We start from the raw sequence: 17,719 nt of genomic DNA, 5'->3' as shown, positions 1-17,719 counted from the left end.
GACCTGGCATCATGTATTACTGGAGGGATGGATGTATTAGCAGGTCCATGTGGGCACACGTAAGCCATGTTGTCCAAATAGGTTTATCAGAATCAAAAGAGATGTTGATCTCCCTGCCAGATTCCTCTGCCTACCTCTCATCTGACTGGAAACATGACAGGTTAAGGAATGTCATTTAGTACCTCAGATCCCTCTGGTACTTCCAACTGGAGTAATCCTTAGAAAAAGGGAATTCCATCTTTCCGTAGTCTGGTTTACCATGGGTTTCAAGCACTTGCAAGGCTCTGAGTTAGGTCTACCTGATTCCTACGTGTGTGACCCTGGTTGGATAAGTCATCTAACCTCTCAGTTTAGCTTCTCTGTTCAATGGGACTATGTACTGTTACACAATATGTAGATTAAATACAACATGAGTGCTAAATGCACTTAGCACAGTGCCTGCTCAGTAATCGCTGGCTGACACGGCCATCACTGCTGTCTTGTACACCGTTAACATTTCTGTACCTGATTTTTTTTTTTTTCCTTTTTTTGGCCACACCATGCAAACTTGTGAGATCTCAGTTCCCAGACCAGAGACGGAACTCAGGCCCCAGAAGTGAAAGCCCGGAATCCTAACCATTAGGCCAATCAGGGAACTTCTTCTATGCCTGATTTTTAAAACCAAAAAAGAAAAAAAAAGAAACCAAAACCAGAAAACCACTTTGAGAATAATAATTTAAAAAAAAAAAGTAAGAAAGGTCAATGCATGGAAATCAATGTAATGTGTTAATAATATTTTTTGGCATTTGTGCACTATGAGAAAAACCAAAGAAACCCACTCGTAATTGCCAAAGTGGGTCACAACAAAATCCACCAGTTTGTTGGAAACGTTGACAGTCAGCGTGATGGCTGGTGCAATCTCGCCCTCTGGCGACGGAAGAAGGTGATGCTCCGATTTCACAATTGGGTATCTTGACAAAGCCATAATCCTGTATTTGAACGGAAAGAAACATGTGCATCACTATTGGTCCCACCATCTCATGCCAACAGAACTAAGAATATGTGTTCTTAGGGATGCTCACACTTCAAGCATCTCACGAGGGGCACTGAGAACAACAGTATGGCGAAGACGGATGGGACCTTCTGTAGAACGATTCACTGCAAAAGGACTGTTCAGCATGTCTCACTGTGTCACCAGGCACAACACTGTCAACTCTGTCTCGTACGTGCCATGGAGACACAAAAAGGGTGGGATTAGGGCCACCCAAATGGACACACTCCATTTTACTTGCATTTTTCTGCTGGCAACTGATCTGCATAAACAATTCTAACGTTAATCAACACATGTAGGAATGTACAATCCCACCAGCCAGGACTCGGAGCAACAGTTTACAAAATCAGAAATTACAAATGGTCCGATAAAGATAGGAAAACATGTCCCGCCTCACTCTAAGTCAAAGAACTACACATGGAAAGGGTGACCAGAGCTCAGACCTCAGCCGGCTTCTCTTCCCTGGCTTCACACACAGTCTGTGTGGCCCCTCGTGAAGTTTCTCGCACAGAACCGTCTCTACAGTGATGATCCTGAATGCACATGCCCAGCTTCTGCGGTCCGACTCGGCCCTCCGAGCTGCCCACAACTGCCTACTGGACATCACTTGACTGTCCCAGGGCATCTCGAACTTAGCACAATCCTGCTCTTCACCTGGCCACTCCTGTCCCATTAAATGGCATCATTTCCTATCAGGGACTCAGGTAAAAAACCCAGGTGCTGCCCTTGTCACTTCCTGACATCTAAACCACTAGGAAGCCCTGGGAATTCCCCGATGGTCCAGCATTAGGACATGGTTCTATCACTGCTGTAGGCCTGGGTTTGATCTCTAGTCAGGGAACTAAGATCTCACAAGCTTGACCAAAAAAACACAAAATATCAAACACAAAACCCCCCAAGCCCCCAAATCAGGAATTCCTGTCAGCTCCGCTCCAAAATAGCTCCCGAGGGTGCCCTCTTCTCCATCTCCGCAGCCCCCACTGTCCTTTCTAACCTGTGTTAGCCCCTCTGCCTCATCACCTGTCTCCCTGCTCCCACTCTTGCCCCCAACAACGTTTTCTTCTAGGAACAGCTGGAATGATCTTCCACACACGTATACCAGGTCAGACTGCTCCCACGTTTAAAATCCTCCAGTGGTTTTCCATCAAAACTGAGTTAAGTCAGTGCCAAGCATGGCTTATGGACCCTATAAGACCAAGGGCCCGCTCCTGACCTCCTTCCTTACTAGCTCCCCCTAATCCCCATGCTCAGGCACACCGCACGTGATCTGCCTCGAGTCCACACTAGCTCCTCCCACAGCTGGTGCTAGTCCTCCCCGTCGTGGGGTGGGCAGAGAGACCCCTCCTGACCGCACTGCCTACAGCATCATCGCCCTCTGCCCTGCCTACCCTGCCACTCTCCTTTTCTACACAGCACTCAGCACTATCTCAAATTATCTTATTTATTTCTGTGTGTACATGATTATTTTCTGTCTTGTCACACGGGAATGTAAGCTCCATGAGGACGGCATGTGGGACAGACACGTTTAGTGCTGTAACCTCAGCTCCTACATGCAATGGTTTATAATAGTGAAGAACTGAGAATATCCAGCAACAGAGAGGCCATTGAAACAATGATGGAATATGCATATCTTTAGCACCTCCTCATCCCCCAAGAAGCATCACTGGGACACACTCCTAGGGATAAGCCATCACAATATCAACTGTCCACCCCAAGCTTATGCTGCCTAGTCTTTTATACGTGCAGGATTAATTCTCAAGGTACACTCACCCCCAAGTGTGATCCCGTGCACTCGGCCCAAAGTCGGTGTAGAAACCCAACTTCTCCCCTAACCACATGGTCAAGTCATTGTTTCCAATATAGGGCTTAGAAGCATCACTCTCCAAAATTGTTATGAAATCTGCACCTGTTCAGCCGGGAAAAAATGGATGTGGTAATTAACCACAGCAAAGTAAAAACAATTATCAAAACTCGATTCTTGTAATCCCCTACCTTTAGTCATAGATCAAAAAACCAAGTAATTCCTAATGAGTTACTAAAGTGAACTGGCTCAAATCTGAGCTAAAAACATATTTACCATATTTAGAATGTATGGGACACCTTGTGGAAATGGGGGAAAAGATCAAAACATAACTTTCCTAAATTTTCAAATATTCACATCTTTCCCAAAATTTCAAATATGCTTAATGCCTTTCTCAAATATCTAATTTATGTTCAAAAACAATATAGTGTACAATACTGTTTTATTCCTGGGCAAACACTTCCATGGTACTGACACAGAGGTGAATTTATTCGGATAACCCTGGTTGGATGTGCCTGTAATCAGTACTAAATGATTAAGGGCCCAATAAATTTCTTAACGGTATTAGAATCATACAAACCCTCAGCTATTTCTCAGAAGACAAGCTTATCTTTAGGAATAACTCCATGCAAGAGACCTCTAGTCAATCTAAGCGCCAAACACCCATATATTTTAAAGGAGGCTTCATCCAAAGATGAGTGCCTCAGGGAATGAAAACAAGTAAAACTGGCCCTCAGGCTCTTGAAAGCAATTTGCTTTGCAAATAAGCATCACTGCTCCCCATTCTGTCTTTTAATCTGACGGCTTTCTGGTCCTTAACAGCAGGTTCCCAAGTGACAGGAGCCCCCAGCAGGGGCATTTCCAAGAGCAAAGGCATGACAAGACTCTCTGCAGACACCCAGAATGAGACCTTTTCCCAGAATCACTATTTAATTGCTTTCAAGCAACCACAGATGTGGTTACAGAAGCTTCATCCTCCTGTAGCCACCCACCAAAGTAAAGCCTTTTTAAGAGATTAGTCTAAGACCCAGCAAATCCTCCTCTGATTACTTATGATCTTGCACAAAATGAAAATAACAATAATAGTTTCTCAAAGCCTGAAATTAATTTCAGTACAACTTACCTGTTTGATTGAGCAGTTGAGCTGATCTTTCTAGACTAGACCATCCATCATTGTCAAAGCCAAACCTGAAAGGCCAGATGGCAGCAGAGACCTCTGTGGCTGGTGCCTGAGGAATTGTTTTAATGATAATTTAGGACAACGGAACAATGGCAGTTTCTGTGAACCACTTTTCCACCTCTCTCTACCAAAATTCACTTTCCAGCAAAGGAATTTTCAGGCATTTGCCCACAGCTAATGCATAATCAGGGCTTCCCTGGTGGCTCAGATAGTAAAGAATCCACCTGCAATGCAGGAGACCTGGGTTCAATTCCTAAGTTGGGAAGATCCTCTGGAGAAGGGAATGGCTACCCACACCAGTGTTCTTGCCTGGAGAATTCCATGAACAGAGGAGCCTGGTGGGCTATAGTCCATGAGGTCGTAAAGAGTCAGACATGACTGAGTGACTAACATGCAATACATAATCATAAGGAGATATTTGCTAGTTGGTATTTCAAATCCTGAATGATGATGCTGTGGAAGTGCTGCAATCAATATGCCAGCAAATTTGGAAAACTCAACAGTGGCCACAGGACTGGAAAAGGTCAGTTTTCATTCCAATCCCAAAGAAAGGCTATGCCAAAGAATGCTCAAACTACCGCACAATTGCACTCATCTCACATGCTAGTAAAGTAACGCTTAAAATTCTCCAAGCCAGGCTTCAGCAATACGTGAACCATGAACTCCCAGATGTTCAAGCTGGTTTTAGAAAAGGCAGAGGAACCAGAGATCAAATTGTCAACATCCGCTGGATCATGGAAAAAGCAAGAGAGTTCCAGAAACACATCTATTTCTGCTTTATTGACTATGCCAAAGCCTTTGACTGTGTGGATCACAATAAACTGTGGAAAATTCTGAAAGAGATGGGAATACCAGACCACCTGACCTGCCTCTTGAGAAACCTGTATGCAGGTCAGGAAGCAACAGTTAGAACTGGACATGGAACAACAACAGACTGGTTCCAAATAGGAAAAGGAGTATGTCAAGGCTGTATGTTGTCATCCTGCTTATTTAACTTCTATGCAGAGTACATCATGAGAAACGCTGGAATGGAAGAAGCACAAGCTGGAATCAAGATTGCCGGGAGAAATATGCAGATGACACTGCAGATATACAGATATGGAGATGACACCACCCTCCTGGCAGAAAGTGAAGAGGAGCTAAAAAGCCACTTGATAAAAGTGAAAGAGGAGGGTGAAAAGGTTGGCTTAAAGCTCAACATTCAGAAAACTAAGATCATGGCATCCAGTCCCATCACTTCATGGCAGATAGATGGGGAAACAGTGGAAACAGTGTCAGACTTTATTTTGGGGGGCTCCAAAATCACTGCAGATGGTGACTGCAGCCATGAAATTAAAAGACGCTTACTCCTTGGAAGAAAAGTTATGACCAACCTAGATAGCATATTCAAAAGCAGAGACATTACTTTGCCAACAAAGGTCTATCTAGTCAAGGCTATGGTTTTTCCTGTGGTCATGTATGGATGTGAGAGTTGGACTGTGAAGAAAGCTGAGCGCTGAAGAATTGATGCTTTTGAACTGTGGTGTTGGAGAAGACTCTTGAGAGTCCCTTGCACTGCAAGGAGATCCAACCAGTCCATTCTGAAGGAGATCAGGCCTGGGATTTCTTTGGAAGGAATGATGCTAAAGCTGAAACTCCAGTACTTTGGCCACCTCATGCGAAGAGTTGACTCACTGGAAAAGACTCTGATGCTGGGAGGGATTGGGGGCAGGAGGAGAAGGAGACTACAGAGGATGAGATGGCTGGATGGCATCACAGACTCAATGGACATGAGTCTGAGTGAACTCCAGGAGTTGGTGATGGACAGGGAGGCCTGGTGTGCTGCGATTCATGGGGTCACAAAGAGCTGGACACGACTGAGTGACTGAACTGATTATCATAATAAATTTGTGAGTCTAGGTTAGGCTTGGAAGTTAGGAGGAATGTTGGGAAAGAGATATTTATAACAGCAAAAAATTAGAAGCAACCTGGCTGTTGTTTCAGTAGGAAAAATAAGAAAATGAATGAAAAAAAGATTATACATATACTGGGATACTACTCAGCCCTAATGAATGATTTAGGGTTGGGGTTACCCTTGCATTAGAGAAGAAAGGGGTCACAGAAGGATACACAGAGTCCTTTACCATCTTTGCAGAGTGGCCTGCCAATTCCGCACTGGCAAGGCTGAGGTTCAGGAGCACAGCACCCTCTGAAAATTCCTCTTTTGAGTCCATGGGCCCAGTCAGAGAATGCAGTACACAACCCTAACTATTTCAAACTAACTCCAGTTGACTAACAGCATGGACCCCATGAAAGAGTATGGCCAGATTAGACCAACTATACTACCACAACTGAGAAAAACAAAGTGGAACATAAAAATTCAGGTTGAGAGAAGAGTGAAGACCACCTCTTGGCAGGGGGGGACTACCACTTCTAAACAGCTCAGTGTGCTGTAGCAGGCCTCTCATGTCTATACAAGAAAGATGACTCCATTTAGCAACGTCTTATAAAGAGAATGGAACCATCAGCAGAGACTTCCAGAGGCATGATTACATTCATAAAAAGTTACACTTTTTCACATCACTGTATACCTATGATTCACTCTGGCTTTCATCACTCCAAAACCTGTTATGCTTCCATTATTCCCATGCCAGTAAATGTCGCCACACTCCACCCAGTTGCTCAAGCCAAAAGCATAGAAGTCATCCTCTAGTCTTCCCTTCCCTTTATCCATCTACATTCTAATCCATCAGCAAATCCTATCAGCTCTACTTTCAAAATATGTTTTAAGTCTATCCACTCCTGTCCAATTCCAGTACCATGGAGCCCATCAAAAATTCCAGGGTCTCGCTCCTGGACACCTGAAAAAGCCTCATAACCTATCTCCCTGTTTCCACTCTACAATCCGTCAATCCATTCTTTACAAAGCAGCCAAATTTATAGGCTTCCAAGGTGTTCTTGCCTGGAGAATCCCAGGGACGGGGGAGCCTAGTAGGCTGCCGTCTGTGGGGTCGCACAGAGTCGGACACGACTGACGCGACTCAGCAGCAGCAGCAGCGGCAAGGTGGCGCCAGTGGTAAAGAAACCTGCCTACCAATGCAGGAGATGTCAGAGATGCTGGGTCAGGAAGAGTCAGTCCCTGGAGGCGGGCATAGCAACACTCCAGCATTCTTGCCAGGAGAATCCCATGGACATGGGAGCCTGGTGGACTATAGTCTACAGGGTCACAAAGAGCCTGACACAACTGAATCGACTTAGCACACGTGCACACACACACACGCATATGCATGTATATCATATCATATCATATCATATCTCTTTGCATGAATGCTTGAAATATTCTGGCGGCTTCCACCGCAAGAAAACTAAGATCGGAATTCCTTCCTGTGCTCTATAGGCCCCATGATGTGATCTCACTTGTGCCCCCATCCTCATCTTCGGCTTCCCTTTGCCAAGATTCAGCCACACTGCCCACTCTGATGCCCTTCAAACACTCCAAGTCTGTTTCCTTTCCATTCTTTTCTTGTGTTCCTTCTACCTGAATCCATTAGTCCTAGCTCTCGTATCTCAACTCAAACGTCACGTCCTCAGAGCAGCCTTCTCTAACCCCCCAGACCAGTTACTCTCTACTCCATCATCTTACATGCTTCAGAGCCACCTGATCTAAAGTGATCGTCTTTATTTACTCCTTCCTCTGAATACCGTCTTTCTCCCCAATTAGAATGTAAGCTCCATGAGTTTATATTACCATGAGGGCAGGAATCTTGTCCAACTAGTTTACCTCTATATCCCTGATACCAGGCACACAAGAGACATCCAATAAGCATTTATCAAATAAGATTCATGTATCACATGAATTAATCAATGAATGAACTAATAAAAAAAAACAGGTATTAAATCTAAATGAAATGATTCCTTTTTGAAAGAACCCCTTGCTGACATTGAGGATCTTCTTCTAATTGACATCTTGTTACAATAATAAAATTAACAATTGAAAGGCAAAAGAAAGAGACCATGTAATGAACTATTTACTTTTAAAGGAATAGTTACTGAGTTCTGAGTATGTACCAAGTACTCTGTGAGGTGTTGGACATACAAAGCTGAATAAAAGGAGCATGGGCTTCATCCTCACTATAGCTTTTTAATTGATGGGAAAATTTGCCTGATAATTCAGATTGCTAAAATTCAAAGTTAACCCTCAAATGCTGTTTTTGCCAAACTATAATTCTAACTCCATTATGAAACATATAAACTTTTAATCAGAGCAGTTGGAAAGCATCACATTGCAATGACTTACTCTTGCTTCTGCCCACCTGCCTACGAGAGAAAAGGAAAACAAAACATTAAACTATAGACAAGAGAGGAAAGGAAGAAATGAGAAAACTATGACCCATCAATGCCAAGCATAATCCACAAAATCTAGAATTATCTTTAAGATTTTTCTTAAAGAATCATATATGTTGCCTTCAGAAATATGTACCAAACAGTACAAAGAAGCCCACTATAAAATAGTTTTTTATCTCATAGTTTGGATATGTTAAGTCATTGAATGACAAAAATAACTTTATATAACAAATCATGATGAGTTTAACTCTGATATATGGGTCTATCCTGTCCCAGGAACCTAACTTCATAAATTAGTTCCACTGTGTTATCAGCCTGTGATCTAATGGTTCGCTGTTGCTGTTTTTGTTGCTGATTAGTCGCTCAGTTGTATCCAACTCTTTGTGACTCCACAGATTATAACCACCAGGCTCCTCTGTCCATGGGATTATCCAGGCAAGAATACTGGAGTGCATTGTCATTTCCTTCTCCAGAGGATCTTCCCGACCCAGGGATCGAATACTTGTCTCCTGCATTGCAGGAGGATTTGTTACCACTGAGACAATGGGGAAGCCCAGCCTAAAGGTTAAGAATGTGGCATCCAGAGCCCTGAAGTCCTCAGACCCAGGTCTAGGGTTCAATCATAATAGTGAAGTGTACAAATGCCTGCATATACATAGACATCATTTAAAATTCTATCTCAAAACTTTTAATTACTTACCCCTTTGCCCAATTTCTTCTCATAGGTTTTATGCCGTAGTCCTAATCCCAACAATCCCACACCAACAAGCAGCCACAAAACTGAACAGAAAACAGAAAATAATTGTTTAGCAGAAACGGTGATGGACAGGGAGGCCTGGCGTGCTGCGATTCATGGGGTTGCGAAGAGTTGGACACGACTGAGCGACTGAACTGAACTGAAGCTTAATTTCAATAGTTTTAATGAAATTATTGAATTTATTAGCCATGGATTTTATGTTAAGGGGAAATGTCTATTTCTTGGGTTAATTTTCATGTTTGATGTGCATATATAACCCATACTTTAAACTCAGACATCAAAGAAGCTTTGCTAAAAACGTTCCAAGAACCATGAAAATAAAATAAATAAATACAATAAAATCATAAATATATACAAGAAAATAATTCTCCATGAGCAGGAACCACTGCAAAAACACCCTGCAGAATCAAGCCCAAATATTTCTTATATTAAAACTTTTAGAATCCAAGGCTGAATGCCAAAGAATTGATGCTTTCAAATTAATGGTGCTAGAGAAGACTTTTAAAAGTCCCTTGGACTGCAAGATCAAACCAGTCAATTCTAAAAGAAATCAACTCTGAATATTCATTGGAAGGACAGATGCTGAAACTGAAGCTCCAAAGAAGCTGATACAAACAGTTGATTCATTGGAGGAAAAAAACCCTGATGATGGGAAAAGTTGAGAGCAGGAGGAGAAGGGGGTGACACGGGATAAGATGGTTGGATAGTATCACCGACTCAATGGACACGAGTTTGAGCCAACTCTGGGAGATAGTGGAGGACAGGGAAGCCTGGAGCACTGCAGTCCATGGGATCACAAAGTCAACCATGACTTAGCGACTAAGCAACAACAATGCAGTATACTGGGGCTTCTCTGGTGGCTCAGCAATAAAGAATCCACCTGCATTGCAGAAGACACAGGAAACGCAGGGGACTCCGGTTCAGTCCCCGCGTCGGGAAGATGCCTGAAGGAGGGTATGGCCACCCACTCCAGTATTCTTGCCTGGGAACTCCTGTAGACAGAGGAACCTAGCAGGTTACAGCCATGGGGTCGCAAAGAGACATGACTGAGTATGGATGGGTGTGTAACATTTGTATCTGCAAATGTTACACATTCAATAAACATTTTTATTTAATCTAGTATATTCTGAGATGAGTCTGACTGAATAGTAAACTAATTTGATATTTGTTTCTGCTCATCAGTATTCCAAACACTAACATATTTAATTTCCAAAAAAAGGAGAACAAGAAACAAAATAATAGACTCAACGATTTCAACAAATATTCTGGAAATCCTAGTTAAGTCTATGTTAGAAGCAAAACAAAACTAACACAGAGTATTTGTGGTTGAAATGATTCAATAATCAGAGATCTCTTTTAAAGTATTTCATAAAAAAAAGGTATGAACAACATGGGTAAAATGTTAATAATTGTTGGAACTGGGTTAAAGGGTACATTTGGGTTCATTATACTTTTTAATCTCACATGTTTGAAAATTTATATTTATAATAAAATGCTTTTAAAAATAAAGTAAAACTATACTCACAAAGTTTCACGTATTTTTCACTCTCTCTGAAAAGCGCTTTAGGACTGTTTTTTGTTTGAAAATGAAAATCAACACTTTTCTTCGGACCCAATAGCATATTCAGCCCAATAATTAGCATCACAGTCCCTGTCAAAAAAGAAAGATGAATATGTTACATTTTGATCCAAAACTACTTCCAGTAGCAAATTCCAGAAGCCTAAATCCCATTTAAATGGATATATCCTGAAAATTCAGTTACTGAGTTATCTCAGTACCTAAGCAATTACTCCAATATTACTTTTAACTATTAGGATAATCATAAGAAATCAGGAAGGGTTCTAGAAATTAAGCTGTACACTAAAAGACCCCAATCTTTGCTTGATAAGGGGCTTCTTACAATTTCCTGAGTATTTCCTAGTTGTTAGGTTGGTTGTAGTGTTGGTCACTGACTATTGATCATCCAGGGAAGGGTGGGACAAAAAGAAAGTAATCTTCTGGACTGCCTCAGGGACTTGGTCTTCTCCACCAAAGGGACCATATGCACCAAGTTGAGGAGCACAAGAAAAGGATACTTAATATGAAGAGTATTAATAACAAGAAGAGGTTCTTAATATGGCAGCATTCATGGCCTGGATTGTGTGTCCAAGCAGAGGATGTACACTGGAGCTCACACTGGGCCAAGAAAGACGAGCTCAACTGGGATGCATTACTATGTAGCTTACACGTGAAGTCTGCATACTTCTAACATTGTATATAATGAGAATTAGAAACAGGTGTAATTGAGCAATATATAAATTATGGAATGTCAGGTAAAAGATGCTTAGGTGGAAGGCTAAAAAGAAAGTTATGTGCAATTAGTAGGAAACAGCAGGAGAAACCTAGACAATACATTTATAACTAGTTTCTGATCTAATACAGATTCTTTACAATGGTTATTCAAAGCTACTCTGAACTTTACCAATGTTCCTCAGTTTCTGTGGCCTTATCAAAATAATGTCACTATTACTAAAAAGAATTCTTAGTTATTTGAAGCTGTAATAAAGCACGATTTCTGCAATTCCATAAGTAGTGAGAAGGAACTCAAAATGCCTGTCGCTCATAACATTCTAAAGAAAGAAATGTACGCTTAGGATGGCTCTTACTTTTGTTCCATTGCTCCACAGGGCAGACCCCCAAGCAAGCTGGAGTAAGAAAAAAAGCAGGGCATTGGACAGGAAGATAGAGCAGGACAGAATACACACACCTGAAAGAAATCAGAAGAAACACAAAGTTCGCAAAGCCAAGACTATCGCGGAGGAAATGCAGCCATGTATGTCTCTGACTGGGTCGCAGCTTTGATATCTACCAGAAATAGCAAATCCTCAAACAGTGCTTTAAAATATTTCACATAATTGAAAAATACCTCTTCCAAACCGGCCTGTCCTGGCAGATGTCTAGTTGACAGAGAAGAAAAGTTTATGTGCAAATGCAGAGAGTGGTTGGATATATTCCACGGGCACAAGGGGGACTGACAGACGAACACAAGTAGAAGCCCAGACCTCTGGGTGGCATCCACGCCAGCATAACTCCCGAAGTATTTGTCTAATGTGAGGTGTGCTGTTCCCCCACAACACAGAAGCTCCAGGTGGGCAGGATTCTGTTTCTCAAGTCTCCGGTACTTGGCACTAGGCCTGGACCACAGTAGGTGCACAATAACTTTTTAATGAATAAATGAACAAGTAGAAAAATGTGTGAACAAACAAGAGCTGAGTATTAGTTGCTTGGTCATGTCCAACTCTTTGTTGGACAGCCCATGGACTGTAGCCTACCAGGCTCCTCTGTCCATGGAATTCTCCAGGCAAGAATACTGGAGTTGGTTGCCATTTCCTTTTCCAGGGTTTATCTTCCTGACCCAGGGATCGAACCCAGGTCTCTGGCATTGAGGGAAGATTCTTTACCAGTGAATTCCTTATTAAAATGTGTTTTATCTCCTCAATGTTTCAATGATTTCATCTTGGAGGCATTAGACATGTTTTACTTAAAACTAAAATGACAGGCAATATTTGATCTGTGTCTGCTTGGTACACATCAGCAATTTCATTACTGCCAGAAGACAATTTCTAAAATATTAAACTGAGCTAAGCCTATGAAATTTTAATTTTGGTATGTAAGGTCATAATCATTGAAATGGAAGATATGTACTCTATGATTTTATCATTTACATTTCACTTATCATTTATCATTTACACTAAGATTCACATATGCAAAATCTATTTTATTGATAAAAAGAGGGTAAATAAAAACCATATAAAATTCAGGAGAACCAAAAAAGCATACTTCCTATGTACATATTTACAAGCCTACCATCAAAATAGCAATGTGAGCACCATGCTTATATTTTTTCCTTACATATCATATCATACAGTGTTTCATGGACCTCTTTTACACCTTATTATGGTTTAAACTTGGTTTTTTCACAGCTATTTATTTCCAACGGCTTCCCAGGTGGCTCAGTGGTAAAGAAGTCATCTGCCAAGCAAGAGACTTGGGCTCAATCGCTGGGCCTGGAAGATCCCCTGGAGAAGGAAATGGCAATTTATATCAGTATTCTTGCCTAGAGAATCCCATGGGTAGAGGACTATAGTCCATGGGTTTGCAAAAGAGTGAGACATGACTCAGCGACTACACAACAACAAATTTACTTCCAGGGCCTTTGCAGTAATAAATATTACTGAAAGTCATCGATGAACTAAGAAATTTTTTTGTTTTTAACTTACATGTTTCAAAAGCCACACAGCATGTGGGATCTTAGTTCCCCAACCAGGGATTGAATCTGCACCCCCTGAAGAGGAAGCAGGGAGTCTTAACCATTGAACCGCTTGGATGGTCCCAAGAAATTTCTTTTTTAAATAGTAATTTAGACATTCCTCTAGTTTGTTTTTTTTTTTTAACCAAAAGAGTCTATTTCAATAAGAAAGGCAAAATCATCCTATTTATTCTACTCAGTCGTGTAAAGTGCATATCCCAGTCAGTCCTGAAAGGAATGTTTGAGTAGTGACTTGAATCCAGACCTTTCAAATGTACTTACCCAAAAGCACATCAGATCTTTCTCGAGCATACACACCTCCTGGGACAAATTTAAAAGCTGTGCACCAGGCACAGAAAAATACTTCTAGAATATAAAATATCATGGCAGTGGTCATGGCTTTTCCAGGGCTTGAGCCTGAGCTAATAAGGTGTCCAAGCACTTGAGGCCACATGGATGCCGTGAAGAGAGCAAGCACACAGCCAGACACAGCGGCTGCCCACGTGGGCAGGTAAAGGAGTCCTGCTGCAGAGGTCGCTCCTGTTTGTGAGAGAGAGAAAGAAAACTAATCAGACAGGAAAGCAGTAATAGCCTCTTCCATTTTCTTTAAAAAAAAAAAAGAAAAGAAAAGAATAATAAGCTTATAAGATGACCACTTTACGACTATTTAGAGCCAGAAGGGACCTCAGGGGGCATGCTGGTTCAATTTCTAGACTGATGAGAAACTAAGGTCTTGGCAAGGTTAATATGCTTTGCTTAAGGTCATGCAGCTAGTTACTCGCACAGCTGGAGGTGGACTGTGGATCCAGAAAATCTCAGTCCAGTGCTAGGTCTTTGAGAGGAGCAGTGGAAGAGAAGAAGGCATTGTTAGGTTGTGTTAAAATTCGTATAGCAAAAACTGAAAAAAAAAAGAAATTATCTGAAATACCAAGAATATGTTAATTTAATTTAACCAGCCAAATCTAGGACATTAGAAAACAGGTAAAGTCAGGGTAGTTTCTGAAATTTTTGTTAAGAACTTTTTAAAAGCAGGATCCATCCATTTAAATGCTGCCTGTCAACCCACAATACATAAACTGACCTTCTCAATCTCACAGTCCTAAAAGAAGCCGTGACTGAGATTGCATTCCTGGACTCACTGCTTTATAGTTCTGCAGGCAGTACATTCATGCACACATCAGCCTCTGAGGTGCTGGGGGGCTGTGGAATCTGCCTGATCCATTGGAGGCACTTAGTAAATGTTTGCTAATTCACTGAGCCAGATCTGAAGGAATATGACCTTTCTCCATATTTCTATGAAATCGGCTTTGAGATGGCAGCACAGCACTCCATTACTGGAGCCATCAATATAACGCCTTTGCACAGAATATATTTTCTAGACATTGGACATTTCCGTCAACATTATACATGATAGAGACCCACCCTTTAAGGACATCTGCAGCAGCCTCTGACTGCTTGGGGCAAGAATTCCAGAAAGAGGATCCAGCCCGCTTCTTAGCACCCCGTGGCTCTCATCTAGCAGCAAGCTCCACCTGCACCATCACAGTGCCATGTGACTGTCCTTCCCCACTTCAAAAAGAACAGCACTCGGATGAATGTGAGAACCCGACTACAGGGCCCGCTACAACCCACAGATTTTATTTCCATTGTCAGGCCTTCAAATTTTTAACATGGTTATCTTAATAACAACTTTTTTAATTTGAAATAAACATATGTAAAGCCTATTCACTGAAAGAAATTGAAGAATGCAGAACTGTAAAGAAGCAATTAAGGATCACCCAGGACTGAGATAAGATGATCCCAGCTAATACGCCTATATATTTCCCCTATGTCATTTTCTGTATATATACAGAAGTATTTTTACGTAAAAAAATGAATCAAGCCACATAGTAAGGATTATATGCTGCTGTTTGTGGGACATTATATCAGGAACATTTTTTTCATGTCATTAATATTTTTCTTCTAAAACATGTTTATGTATATATACTCTTCCACTGGATAAATATACAACAAAAAATAAACAATCATTTTCCTGCTGATGGCCATTTAGAAAGCTTTCAACACTGTGAGGAACATCTTTCTTTGTCAATTAATCTCTCACTACATCTCTGATTATTTCCTTAAAATAATTCTTAAAAAGATTCTTAGAAGTACAACTACCGCGTCAGCAGACAAAAGCATTTTAAAGAGTCAATACTTGTGGTGCTTTCCTGAGAGTTTTCTGAAGTTCTCACTTCCTCCAGAAATGCAGCCGAAAGCATTTCTTTCTAAAAAGTTTTACCAAATTAATAATGAAATTTATAGCATATTTTGATTTTCATTTATTTGATTATTAGTGAAGTGAAGTTGCTCAGTCATGTCTGACTCTTTGCGACCCTGTGGACTGTAGCGCACCAGGCTCCTCTGTCCACAGGATTCTCCAGGCAAGAATACTGGAGCGGGTTGCCATTTCCTTCTCCAGGGGATCTTTCCGACCCAGGGATCGAACCCAGGTCTCCCATATTGCAGGCAGACACTTTTAATCCCTGAGCCACCAGGAAAGCCCTATTTGATTATTAGGGAGGGGGAGTTTTTCTGTTTACCAATTTAAGCGAAAATGAAAGTCACTCAGTAGTGTCCAGCTCTTTGCAACTCCATGGACTATGCAGTCCATGGAATTCTCCAGGCCAGAAACTGGAGTGGGTAACCTTTCCCTTCTCCAGGGGATCTTCCCAACCCAGGGATTGAACCCAGATCTCCCACATTGCTGGCAGATTCTTTACCAGCTGAGCAACCAGGGAAGCTCCAAGTTTACCACCTTACAATGATGGTTTTTCTAAAAAATGAGTCCTAATTAGATATTTTAATCTATGACATTGTTGCATCTGTCTTACTATAAAGAAGAGAAAGAAAATCTCCCTTCAAATTACCCTTGACAGTGATCACTTTCATTTTTAATTTCATTTCTATTTTTAAACAGGCTACATATTTTTCAATCCACTAAAATTGTATTTTTACAGTTATAAATTCAAAACCAAAAAATCTGAAAGGTGAAAAAGAGTTCCCCTGGTCCCCTATGAGTTCCCGTTAGTGAAGGCAACCAATGTTAGCATTTTCTTTGCCATCCTCCTGGAGACAGTCTGTGCACGGGAAGAAAAAGGCACATGTGTGCATTTTCCTCCCTTTTTGTACACCAGTGGGAGCATATGATACACTGTTACTTTGCCTGTTTCTCTTAACCATGTAGCTTAACTAGTGTTTTGTTTGAGGCTGCTGCTGCTGCTGCTAAGTCGCTTCAGTCGTGTCCGACTCTGTGCGACCCCATAGACAGCAGCCCACCAGGCTCCCCCGTCCCTGGGATTCTCCAGGCAAGAACACTGGAGTGGGTTGCCATTTCCTTCTCCAATGCATGAAAGTGAAAAGTGAAAGTGAAGTCGTTCAGTCGTGTCCAACTCTTCGCGACCCCATGGACTGCAGCCTGCCAGGCTCCTCCATCCATGGGATTTTCCAGGTAAGAGTACTGGAGTGGGGTGCCATTGCCTCTCTCTTTGTTTGAGTCTGAGTCCTCCCAAATAAGAAGAAAGTGGAGAAAACCACTAGACCATTGAGGTATGACCTAAATAAAATCCCTTATGATTATATAGTGGAAGTGAGAAATAGATTTAAGGGACTAGATCTGATAAACAGAGTGCCTGATGAACTATGGATGAAGGTTCGTGACATTGTACAGGAGACAGGAATCAAGACCATCCCCAAGAAAAAGAAATGCAAAAAAGCAAAATGGCTGTCTGAGGAGGCCTTACAAATAGCTGTGAAAAGACGGGAAGTGAAAAGCAAAGGAGAAAAGAAAAGATATACCCATGTGAATGCAGAGTTCCAAAGAATAGCAAGGAGAGATAAGAAAGCCTTCCTCAGCGATCAATGCAAAGAAATAGAGGAAAACAATAGAATGGGAAAGACTAGAGATCTCTTCAAGAAAATTAAAGATACTAAGGGAACATTTCATGCAAAGATGGGCTCAATGAAGGACAGAAATGGTCTGGACCTAACAGAAGCAGAAGATATTAAGAAGAGGTGGCAAGAATACACAGAAGAACTGTACAAAAAAGATCTTCACGACCCAGATAATCACGATGGTGTGATCATTCACCTAGAGCCAGACATCCTGGAATGTGAAGTCAAGTGGGCCTTAGGAAGCATCACTATGAACAAAGCTAGAGGAGGTGATGGAATTCCAGTTGAGCTATTTCAAATGCTGAAAGATGACGCTGTGAAAGTGCTGCACTCAAGATGCCAGCCAATTTGGAAAACTCAGCAGTGGCCACAGGACTGGAAAAGGTCAGTTTTCATTCCAATTCCA

General features: G+C 41.6%; 1 protein-coding gene across 1 annotated transcript in view; it reads right to left on the bottom strand.

Annotated features, from left to right (window-relative positions):
- The window catches only part of CWH43 (cell wall biogenesis 43 C-terminal homolog), a 52,227-nt gene that overhangs the window by 18,993 nt on the left and 15,515 nt on the right, over nucleotides 1–17,719 (bottom strand). The window contains exons 7-12 of the mRNA XM_052642243.1: nucleotides 13,663–13,920; nucleotides 10,617–10,742; nucleotides 9,035–9,114; nucleotides 3,955–4,060; nucleotides 2,801–2,936; nucleotides 819–968 (exon numbers count right to left, since the gene is read on the bottom strand). Coding sequence (XP_052498203.1) covers nucleotides 819–968; nucleotides 2,801–2,936; nucleotides 3,955–4,060; nucleotides 9,035–9,114; nucleotides 10,617–10,742; nucleotides 13,663–13,920 — 856 coding nt within the window. The remainder of the gene's footprint in view (nucleotides 1–818; nucleotides 969–2,800; nucleotides 2,937–3,954; nucleotides 4,061–9,034; nucleotides 9,115–10,616; nucleotides 10,743–13,662; nucleotides 13,921–17,719) is intronic.

Source organism: Budorcas taxicolor, chromosome 6 (assembly GCF_023091745.1).
Source record: "Budorcas taxicolor isolate Tak-1 chromosome 6, Takin1.1, whole genome shotgun sequence".
Lineage (NCBI taxonomy): Eukaryota > Metazoa > Chordata > Mammalia > Artiodactyla > Bovidae > Budorcas > Budorcas taxicolor.
This window is presented reverse-complemented; position numbering and strand designations above follow the sequence as displayed.